The sequence below is a fragment of the Gastrolobium bilobum genome, unplaced genomic scaffold, assembly GCF_033153095.1.
Source record: "Gastrolobium bilobum isolate Gb01-03AN ecotype WA unplaced genomic scaffold, APGP_CSIRO_Gbil_v1 utg27518, whole genome shotgun sequence".
Taxonomy (NCBI): Eukaryota; Viridiplantae; Streptophyta; class Magnoliopsida; order Fabales; family Fabaceae; genus Gastrolobium; species Gastrolobium bilobum.
In genome coordinates, this window is record NW_026895280.1 from 43647 (window position 1) to 55247 (window position 11601).

Consider the following 11601-nt stretch of genomic DNA (forward strand, 5'->3'; position numbering starts at 1 on the left):
TAATAATGCATTTTCAGGTAAGTTCTATAATTTTTTTGCTTGCTTAATAATATTTTATTTGAAGACTGAATTTTTAAGTTTTAACCATGAAATGAGACAGAAGATTTGGTCACACATGGGCCACATGGCATCAAGATCTGCCAAACGTGTTGTCGGGATTCACTATCTCAGTATCCCCTCCAATTAAGGGCAATAAAAAACCCAAGCACCTTATCTATCAAAATATTAGTCACCTTATGCTTTATGGTCACAGAAAATATAGGCTTATCTTCTTTTGGGGTGAGAAGCTTGAACAATCATGGCAGCCTTAAGCTGCCAGTTTCATTCCACCAACTACTTTAATTCTCAGAATGTCAAAAGCAGAAACAAGCATTTCACTTCTTGCTCAGCTCAGCCTACGCAAAGCAATATTAAGGTACCAACTTAGAAATGCAATTTTCAAAATTTAACTCTTAGATCCAATGCACAAAAATTACCAAGTGCTTTCAACACCCCTTTGTGGAACAACAGGTTGTGGTAAATGGAGCAGCCAAGGAAATAGGAAGGGCAGCAATAATAGCTGTCACAAAGGCCAGAGGAATGGAGGTAGCTGGAGCTGTGGATACTAATCATGTTGGGGAAGATATTGGAAAGGTTTTTGCTTTTGGTGTCATTTTAGCTGCATTATAGTGCTCAAACCAGCTTCTTCAGTTTGTTTTAAATTCTTTCAGATTGTTTTCTACTAGGTCTGTGGCATGGAAGAGCCCCTGGAAATACCTATAATAAATGACCTTACTATGGTTTTGGGCTCTATATCTCAGGTAATGTGAAGCAATAACAAACTAGGTATTTAATCTATTGTGTCTTGAATTTGACGTTTTGAATAGCAATTTGTAGTCCAAGGCAACAGGAGTGGTAGTTGATTTCACTGACCCTTCCTCGGTATATGACAACGTAAAACAGGTTTGACTTCTTACTAACAACTTAATTTGTTGATTTAAAGCAATGTTTCGTTACAACTTGACTTTGGACAAGATTGAAGACTAGAGTGAATCTCAAGAACCTCTGAAATTATAGTTGTTTGTGGCATTAGACTTTATATTTTGATACTAGTTTCACTTACTGTGAAGTGCTACTGCTAAAGTTAAAATATTGATTCATACTTCACTAGGCAACAGCATTTGGTATGAAAAGCGTAGTTTACGTGCCCCGAATCAAATTAGATACGGTTGCTGCATTATCTTCTTTATGCGAGAAGGCCAGCATGGTGAGCACGGGGTGAGACATAGAAGAACAATACAAAGTCTACTTGAACTTATTTATGTTCTCTTTTCTATTTTGTGGTCTATTTAGTTATTTCACACTCTATGCTTTATATTGAATAGCAACTTAGCAAGGGTTGCAACTTTAAACTAAACTTGGCATTTGATTAACTTTAATGTCAGGGTGTCTTGGTTGCACCAACCCTTTCCATAGGATCAATATTGCTGCAACAAGCTGCGATTTCAGCTTCTTTCCATTACAGCAACGTGGAAATTGTGGAATCCAAGGCTAATGCAAATGTAAGAATTCATTTTTATGTTTATAGTTGTATAAATGTTTTTGTATCTTCTTGTGGAGGAAATGTAGCATACAAGAAATGAAGAGCGGTCATTCTTATTATAAAATGTGTTGGAGAGAAAATGATTACAAATAAAATAAATCAGAATTTGTCAGAAAAATTTTAGCAACCTAATTGACATGTTCAATGTATTTACCATTAAGATATAAAAGGGGGAAAGACATAAGATAACAATGTGAAATCTTCATCCACTTTTAATCACAAATGAATTATTGCAAGCAAAAGTCTAACAATTCATCCAAATGGACACAGAAATCTGTAAGAAGATGTGAAATCAATATACTGAATTGGCCTTGGTGAACAGGATCTTCCGTCAGCAGATGCAAACCAAATTGCCAATAATCTCTCCAACCTTGGTAAAATCTATAACACAGGAGATCCTTCAACAGATGTCTTGGTAAGGATAAAAATACCTTCAGTTTGTAGTACTAATTCATGCAATAGCAAATACAAATATGTTTAGTCTTTATGCCTAGTGAGATACCACACTTCTTACATTTATTTGTCACACAAGGCAAGGGGTCAAGTCCTGGGAGATGGAATTCGTGTGCACAGCTTGGTCCTTCCAGGGCTTCCCTCAAGTACAACAGTTCATTTCTCTGGTCCAGGAGAGGTATGTCCTGTATGAACCAATTTGATTCTACATTTCTACCTTAACTTGGAGGTGTATTTTCTCATCATAAGGTCAATCTCTGCAGATTTATTCTATCAGGCATGATATCACAGATGTGCAGTGTCTCATGCCAGGCTTGCTATTAGCCATTAGAAAAGTAGTGCGCCTCAAGGTAGAGCCAACCATATGAAGTCTCAGCTTTTAGTTTCTTTATATCATTCTGCTTCATCTGATTCAATATTTTCATTGCCATTTTATCATCCTTGCAGAATTTGGTATATGGCTTGGAGAAATTTATGTGAAAATACTCTTCAATCTCCTTGTCACAAACTTGACCTTGGTTAAACTCAAAGGGCTGTCCACACTATTGACAGGCTAGTGTCACACTGACTAACCTGTCAACAAACATTTAAGGTTTAAAAGAAGTAAGAGAAGAGAAACAGAACCTCCCAAATCATTCAATCATGTCATTTAATATCTGAACTGTGATTCGATGCTTTTCAAAGATTTTTGTAGAGTTTATCTTAAAATTTCATTTTTGCCATCATGAAGAGGATCAACTAGAGCTAATCTACAGAGGATTTTAAACTTATTTTTTATCCACTCCTATTGAGTTCTACAAGGGTCAAGGCTCTCCCGAATTTTAAAAGGAGATGATTTAGTATGACTCAATTTTTTTATTTATTTTTTGTCCCGGGAACAAAAGTGGTAATAAGAGGTACTCTCGTATACTATATGATAGGGTGTTATTGGCATGCTTTGGAATTCGAAGGTTAAAGAGAGGCCCGACTTAAAAGATCACTTCAGGTTATTTAAAGTAAACCGTTTTCCTTATGAGGCTACTCGACCAGCTCTTAGGCATCAGGAAATTTTCCTATAAGGTTGTCCACCAACAAAGGAACTTTTAATAAATGGTTGTATAGGTTCTGGAACTCCTACATGTGAAAAAAGCAAAGCTTGAGACTGGAACCTTAATTCCTGGTGTCAACCCAGCTTAAAGTTATGCTAACATATGCAATTGAGCTAACTATTAAAATAAGTTAAAGTTGCTTAAAACCATACTCAATTTGACTTATTTATATATTATATAAAACAATTTGAACCCAAATATGCACCCAATAGCTTAGCTCGACCACACTCGTACCAGTACCCATACTTTATTTCGAATCATATGACTAGAATGTAAAACACCCCACATGACACTCATGTGCATGGTTGTTAGTTGTTGGCCTTTTTTTTTTTATGTAATACTTGTTGGCCTTTTTATGCAAGGCATAGAGTGTAAGTTATCAAACCATCTGTCCATTCATAAATTAAATGTTAACAATTCTAAAAACAATAAAAAAACACTTTTAATTGGTTATATCTCTATCTTTTTTTATTTGTCAATATTTAATTAAAATATTTTTTTAATTGTTAATGTTTAATTAAAAGAAAATTGTAATTGCTAAGAACATTTGTTGATCGAAGCTGTATTGTACGGCGGTGTAAATTGTTGGGTATGGCTCATCCTTAGAAGTCAGATGACAACCTTTTTTGTTGGTGGGATCAACATAAAGCCAACTGAGGTCCCACTCCCAGGTGAGCAGGCGGGGGAAGTTCCCACATGCCAGTAGAGGCTAGGTACTGTTGTCGGCTTTTGATTTATTGTAATTTTTTCTTTTTTTAGTAGTTTGGGCTTGGGCCCATGAATAGTTGTTGTTAGGGTTTTTTAATTCAATTTATTCACATTGTAAATTGAGTGACTTGTAACAAGTGGCAGTAAGGTGAATATAGTACAGACAAGCTGAACGTAATTTACATTGGGTGACCGAGGTTAAATCACTATGTCAAATCTCTCTTCCCTTTCTCTTTTCGTTTTTCGATTTGTGTGTGTTAATTTCAAACAATTGCTATCAAGAGCTTTGGTTCAATGACCGAGGTTCCTATGACAGATTGGGGGTTTGCGATTTAAGATTTTTTCTTGGCATAAAGAAAATTGCGAAATTGATCTGGAAAGGATGTTGACTAGCCAATAACAGATTGAGGTTGAAAAGTTCAGAGGAAAAGGGTTCGAGTTATGGAAATTGAAGATGGAGGTTTTGCTCGTTGACAGAGATGTTTAGTACGTGATCGAAGATGAGAAGTCTTCGGTACCAACGAAAACTGTCGGTGATGGAAACGTCGAAGAAAGGCGAGTCCAAGGTGTGGACCAGAGACGATCGAAAGGCGTGAAGCCTGATTTGGTTATGTCTGGCAGATAATGTTCTGGTGAACGTAACTTCTGAGAAAATGGGAAGGATCTCTGGATGAAGTTGGGTGGTGGTGGCAGCGATAATGGCATGGTGGTGGTGGTGACGATAGTAGTTGTGGTGGTGGTGGCGACGATGGTGGTAGTGGTTGTAATGACGTGGTGGTGGAGACAGTTGTGGTTGCGACAACGGTGGTAGTAGTTGGCAGTGGTGGCGGTAATGGCTGCGACGATGGTGGTGGTGGTTGGTGGCGGTGACATGGTGGTGGTGATGGTGATGGTGGTGGCAGTGGCTGCAGCAATATTGGCGATGGTGGTGGCGGTGGCATAGTGGTGGTGATGGTTATGGCAGTGGTTGCAGCAATATTGGCAATGGTGGTGGCGTGGTAATGGTGGCATGGTGGTGGTGGTGATATGGTGGTGGTGATGTGGCGATGGGTGGAGGTGGTGGTGATGGTGTGGTGGAATCGTGGTGGTGGTGACAACGACTCTGGTAGTACGACGACAATGGTAGTGGTGGTCGTGTTGGGATGATGGTGGTGGTAATGATAGTAGTGGTGGAGAGTAATTAAGAGAGACAAATGTTTCTCATTTTATGTCAGGGAACAAAAAAAAAGAAATTTTTTGATTATTTTTTCTGTTTCCTAGCACAAAAATTAAATTGGTTCATCCAGAGAACAAAAAAATAAATCGATTTTATCAAACGAGTTTTTTGTTCCCGAGAACCGAAATTAAAAAAGAATTAATTCCGAAAAAGTTGTCGTGCAAACCCCTAAGTGGGTGATATATGTTTTTTGATAATAAGCAAGAGGGGATTGTAACCCAAATTCTTATTAAAATAACCAGGTTACTTCAGCTTCCATTATCAAAAACAAATATTGAGATTTTTCTAACGACGATTGATTGATTAATTTAATCGAATTAATAGAATTATAAGAACGGCAAAACTTTTTTTACTAAAATATTTAACACAATTACATATTCAGAATAAGAATTCAAGAACACTAGTTAATTTATCAATAAATATTTTTATATGACAAGTGACACACTCAAATGAAATAAATTGGAATATTTCCTTTATTTATTTTGAGCCCTTACATAAATTTTTATTTTATTTATTTAAGTCTTAAATTTATTAATAAGGATATTTAAAGTTAACTATGAGTAACACTCTGAAATATTAAAATGTTATAAAAAAATCTGTATGTATAAAAAAAATGGATTGGAGTGTATGTATAAAAAAAATGAATTGGAGTGTAACACACTTTCATCCCATATAAGCAAGATTTAAATTTTTTTAAAATAGAAGGAGGTAATACAATTCGAGCATCTCTTAAATTTACCTAATTCAATATATTACAAACTATTAACTAAATAATAATGTAGAGAAAATTTCACACTTAATGAAAGTTAGCTAAACCATTTTTTTTAATTTTGGGTGTGAAAAAAAAAATATCCAAAAAAAAAATAAAAGGAAATGAATTCTCTCAACGATAATGGTTTTTCTAGTGAGTTGTGTTGTATGGAAGACAAGGGGAGATATTAGAAATCACTAATAAGAGGATTATTAAACACATACAGTATCTCAAATAACAGAACAGAAATCGTTACGGATAGGGTTTTGATAAAATAATTTAATAAAAAATTATTTTTATTTCACACACAGAACATAAAGACAACCTTACTTTTCTTTCCTTCACAAAAGTGTATTGCCCCAAGAGGCAATTTAGGAGAGTGAGGTCGGAACTTATAAACTCTTTCACCTCTTACTAGTTGTCTAATGTGAGACTTCTTAAAATCCATACACTCCTTCAATTTAGGAGAGTGAGGTCGGAACTTATAAACTCTTTCACCTCTTACTAGTTGTCCAATGTGAGACTTCTTAAAACCCATACACTCCTTCAATTTCTCTCTTTTCTTTTTTTCCTTAATCTACTTCTTATTCATAACTCATAGGATATATATATATATATATAATAAGTTGTCCTTCAAAATGGAGAAACTTAGATTTTTTTTCCAGCATATTATCTTGATTTGGACTTTCAAAAGTAAATAATATGCTTTAAAAGTAAATTACATAATTATGACCATTAATTAAAAAATATAAATTGAGATTAATGTTTCTTATATCGTAGGAGATAAAAAAATTTCTCACAATTCCAAAATGATATTTTAGGATTTGAGAAAAAAATTGAATATATTTTAGTAAAATTCAAAATATAAGAGAAAAATAAATTTTTTCAAAATATCCTAATTTTGTTTTCATAAACCTCAAAACGAAATCATTTTGATATTGCTAGAGATAACTTTATCTTTTATTATATGCAAAATATTTTCTCATATAAATTACCAATTTATCATACCTATAATATCAACATGCTACATTAGTAATCACTGAATTTCAGTTCCCAGACAATTGACTGAGTTGGGCTAAATATATCACCATTAAAAATAGGCAATAGTAATACACCCAAAACTGAATACATAACTGTGACATAATGTAGTTGGTGCTCGCCTAGTCTAACCCACTTCTCCGTATTCTAGTCTCCACTTGGCTAGTTTATTTAGGAATTTTTTTAAAGGAAATGACAATTAACAATAAAAAGTGAAAAATACATGAATAATACTACAGGAAAAAAAATCTTTGACACCGATATCTAACTAAAAAATTTGATACCAAATTTTAACCGTTGATATTCGTCAATCTAACGATTATAGTTTATTGAAAATTAATAAATTAATTAAAAAATGTGACCCAATAAATTATAACAGTTAGATTTATAAAAATTAATAGTTAAGATTTGATAATATATAACTGGTGTGAAATAATTCTGCCCCTAATAATAATAATAATAATTTCCATAATAGTAATAACAAATGGTTGATTGATTATTTCCGAGGGTTAATTATATTGATCCTTTCCATTAATTATCCCTTTATCAAATTTGTCGTTTAACTTGAGTTCTTAACCATATTTCATTCTTTTTATCAATATTGTTTTACAATGAGATTAATAAAGAGAGAAGTTTGGAGTTTTGATAGAAAAATAATAAAATGCATTTTATACTATTCAAATTACTTTTTAAAATTCAAGAGACATATATATATATATATATATATATATATATATATATATATATATATATATATATATATATAATATTCAAATTATTTTTTGGGTTAGAAGATGCATTCTTCCTTCTACCTAGCGCGGGCATTGGGTAAAAGACTTTATCTAACATTTTGGCATGACCAAAATCTTGTCTGCGCTTGAAGACGCACGGTTATGGCAAGATGTGTTGATTCTTTTTTTTTTTTTTGGATACATGTGTTGATTCTTTCTAATTCTAACTATTTCTTTGATTCCAGCAAAATTGATTTCAATCTTGTATATTTTTTCCCCCTCTTAGCTTAAACCTCAAAATCTGAGACATAGACGCACTTTATTTCAAAGCAAATGAGAGGAGCCTAGGGAACAAAATTTCAGCGTGTGGTGTTTCTTAAAATAATCTTATTTTTAAGAGTAATTGGATATCGGCGCTTAACTGCATCTAAACTTTTTTCATAAAAAATAAATAAATTCAAATCATATAAAAAATTATTTTTAAAGCAAAGTTTATGAATGATCTTATGAAAAATGTAATCCAGTTACTCATAGTAATCTTTTTTTAAAAAAAAGTAATTTAACAGATGAAAAAACATTATGAATCAATAATGAGAAATAAGAACTTCGTATATGTCAAATGATGATCTGTTTTTATCACTTAATTTAAAGTTTTTTTATCACTTACCGTCCAAATTAAGGGATAAGTGATAAGTAAATTTTAAATTAGAAGATAAGTGATAAAGAAACTTTAAGTAATAATGTAAATGATTCAAAATTTTAGAAAATGAGTAAATAGGTGATTTTAGAAAAAAAATTAGAATGTGTGTATGTGTTGTCTCAAAGCTTCATCTATCAGTTTTATTCATGTAACGCCTCTCTTTTCCCTTTGATATTCTCTCCTTAACAGGCAGAGGAATTATATTTATTGATTTTTTTGGTCTTGTAATCTTCAAGTCCTTTAATTCATTGATTTTCTAATAAAAACAAGTGTTTACAAAAATAATTTTAAATGATTTTAATCCTGCCAAATTAATTTAGGGAGTGTATTGGATTGAAATTTTAATGGATTAATTTTGTGCAAAAAAATCCATTGATATTCGATAAGGATTTCAAATGATTGAAAAAAGTCACGTGATGTTCGATTACGATTTTAAAAGATTATTTTAGATTTTTTCCAAATCCGTTAATATTCAATTAGGATTTTAAATAAAGAAAAAACAATTTTGTAGTATTAAAAAATTTAACGATTTTAATGGATTTTCTATTGGTGTGAATTTTATGATATTTTTTAGTGAAAAATATAAATAGGATAGTTCTCTCACAATCTCACCTTAACCCAGTGGCGGACTCAGGATATTTTTTTATGTCTGCATAATTTTTTTATTTTTTATTTTAAAGATCATAATCATGATTCAATTTTGCTTCCACTTCAAAAGTAAAGCTTTGGTGAATCAACCAAAGTTTTAAGGAAATAATAGATAATGATAATTTCAAAAAAAAAAAAAAACATCACAAAAAGATATTTGTCAAATATAGTATAATTATAGCAGTTAATCGATCAAAAACCAACCTTTGTCGATGTCTATTTGATCCAAAGTTGGCCACTTTTGTTTCACAAAAAAACGTGAAAAATCTCGTGAGATTCTCCTCCACTTAATGATTTCAGGAATGTTGATGTTTATTAAGATTTGGAGCTAATAAGGTTTATAAAAAATAAAAATAAAAAGAGAGAGACAAAGCAATGGGCTAGGGTTTAAGCTTTAAGCTTTTAGCTTTTAATTATAGGGGTTGGTTGGGTTGGACATATTTTTACCTTTTTCCTTTAATCTTCCTATTTCTTTTTTTCTTAACTTAACTTGAAGCACTCATCTAATGTGAAAAAACAAATTTTCCCAACTTTGTGTCTGCAAGTGCAGACACTTGCATTAAGGTGCGTCCGCCATTGCCTTAACCCCTAGGATTTCTTGAGATTTCTCTATTGTAGTGCCTTCTTCTTCCTTTAACGGGTTAAACCTCTCGAAATTGAGTTCTGCTATGAGAGCTTCGTCAAAGCTCAAAAATAGTATATTTTTTAGCGATTTTTATCACAAAATAATCCAAAAACAACAAATCTACAAGATACTAATATAATCCATATAAAAAACAACAGATTTTTACAAGCTTTTGGAAGTTTAAAAATGATTTTTCAAGCTATGAGTTGTATTTTTCTTGGCACAAAAAGATATAATTTTTGTGTTAAAAATAACATAAAACAGTAGGAAAACAATAGTGGAACTAAAACCCTCGAACCAATGTTCGTTTTACATCAATGAAACAATATCAATTTAAAGAAAGATTAAAATTTTCATAATATAAACGCTATATTTCATTACAATACATTCATAAACGAAATTTCTTTGCTATAGGAAACAGTTTAAAACAAATCTTGTGTCAATAGATAACTAAAAATTATTTTTCAAAAGCCTTGAGGTTTCAATATTTCGATTGGCAATAATTTGAGAAAAATTTTAAACTTTCTGTAATAAAATCCAAAAATTTAGATTCAAAATTTTCTTAAAATACTTAATGAAAACATGCATATGATATATGGCTAGAAAACTCTTATCGCGTAAAACAGAAATCCCAAGGTTTTTGAAATCAATTGCAAAAAATTCCAAACGAAAATTTATTGTGAACTTTAGGTTCTATATGCAAATTTAGAATTATTTTAATAAATAAAAAATTGGGTCTTATAATCATATATGCATAGCTCTGATACTAAACGAAGAAGATAATTTTCAACCCATTGGTTAAACCAAGAGCAGGAACGAGAAAATGCTAATGCACGGAGACTAGTATAGCTTTAGATATGAGGAGAGTTGTTGCTTAATAATTTTGAATGTTTGTTAACAATTATATTATGTTTTACTGATTGAGAAAATTATATTATGTTTTATTTTTTTATTAATATCATTGCATTTTTTTGTTATTTTATTTCTTGACTCTTGTAATTTCGAGTGTTTGTGAAAAATTCATATGATCTTTTAAATTTTTATAAACCCATATTGTCTTTTCAAACTTTATAAATTCTATTAAAATATTTAAAAATCCACTCTTTTGAAATCTTGATTGAAAAAAAAGTCTTTTAAAAAAGTCTTTAAGGGGGTGTATCAATGTTGTTAAAATCGAGATTTTAAGTAAAATCGGAAGGGGATTTAAAAATCGTAAAACATAAAATCGTAATGTAAAAAAATTGTAAAAATGAAAAAGTATTTATAATATTGGTAAAATTGTTTTGATGAAAAAAATCATAAAAACGTAAAATCGTAATGATAAATCAAGAAATTAAAATAACAATATAATTAAATATTCATAATATTTTAAAAAGAGTAAAATCACATTTGGGTTCCTAACAAAAACTACAGTCCCTATTTTTTATTCTTTAAGAAAAAAAAGTCAATTTTTGATTCTCTACAATTTCGATTCTTTGAAAATGTGATCCTTCCAAAAAATTTAACGAAGATCTAACTTAATCTCTAAAAAAAATTAATATAAGTGATTTTTTTAAAAGGGATAAAAAAGAAGACCATATTTTTTTCTACTCAGCTGAAAAGTTTACTCTTTTAAAAAAGAACCCTAATTATCTATTGCCCACTCCGATACACGAGGCTTTATTTCTATTGTTCGTGTTATTCACACGTGGTAATCTGACTCTCTGTCTCTATCCGTTAACCTCTTGTAGTAAAAAAAAATTCTAAACCATCCCCACACTAAAACAAATACACCCTTTTCAACTTGCCAATCAGATCAGACACGTGTCAATCACGTGTGCCCGAAATCCTACAAAATACCACATTTGCCCTCAGAAAACGAGCTCTAATTTCATTCGCATCCGATCCCACACCATCGCGAGCGTACCCGATAATTGCCCAAGGAGAATTACTCAGGTATACGACCCTCCTACATCTATCATAGGCAACCTGCTAGTAAGCCAATGAAGTACTGCAACGTCAGCAATAATTTTAACCGACTAGGCTCTGCCATTACGTTTTCGACACGTGTCATAACTTTTA

At 31.6% G+C, this 11601-nt stretch overlaps 1 protein-coding gene across 3 annotated transcripts; it reads left to right on the forward strand.

The window, feature by feature from the left end:
- The first annotated feature begins 210 nt into the window (after positions 1–210).
- LOC133303942 (dihydrodipicolinate reductase-like protein CRR1, chloroplastic) lies at positions 211–4016 on the forward strand. 3 transcript variants are annotated; one of them, XR_009750536.1, is made up of 10 exons: positions 211–415; positions 511–633; positions 726–800; positions 877–942; positions 1151–1246; positions 1425–1541; positions 1905–1997; positions 2120–2213; positions 2299–2385; positions 2483–4016. XR_009750536.1 is itself a non-coding variant. In XM_061503918.1 (10 exons), exons 1-10 carry the CDS (start codon positions 299–301, stop codon positions 2513–2515), a joined length of 906 nt encoding a protein of 301 aa, XP_061359902.1. In that variant the 5' UTR covers positions 217–298; the 3' UTR covers positions 2516–4016. The 3 variants fall into 3 exon arrangements, 2 of the variants coding, with proteins under 2 accessions (XP_061359902.1, XP_061359909.1); XM_061503918.1 differs by having other exon boundaries at positions 217–415; positions 2115–2213; XM_061503925.1 differs by lacking the exon at positions 1151–1246 and having other exon boundaries at positions 217–415; positions 2115–2213.
- Positions 4017–11601: the final 7585 nt, after the last annotated feature.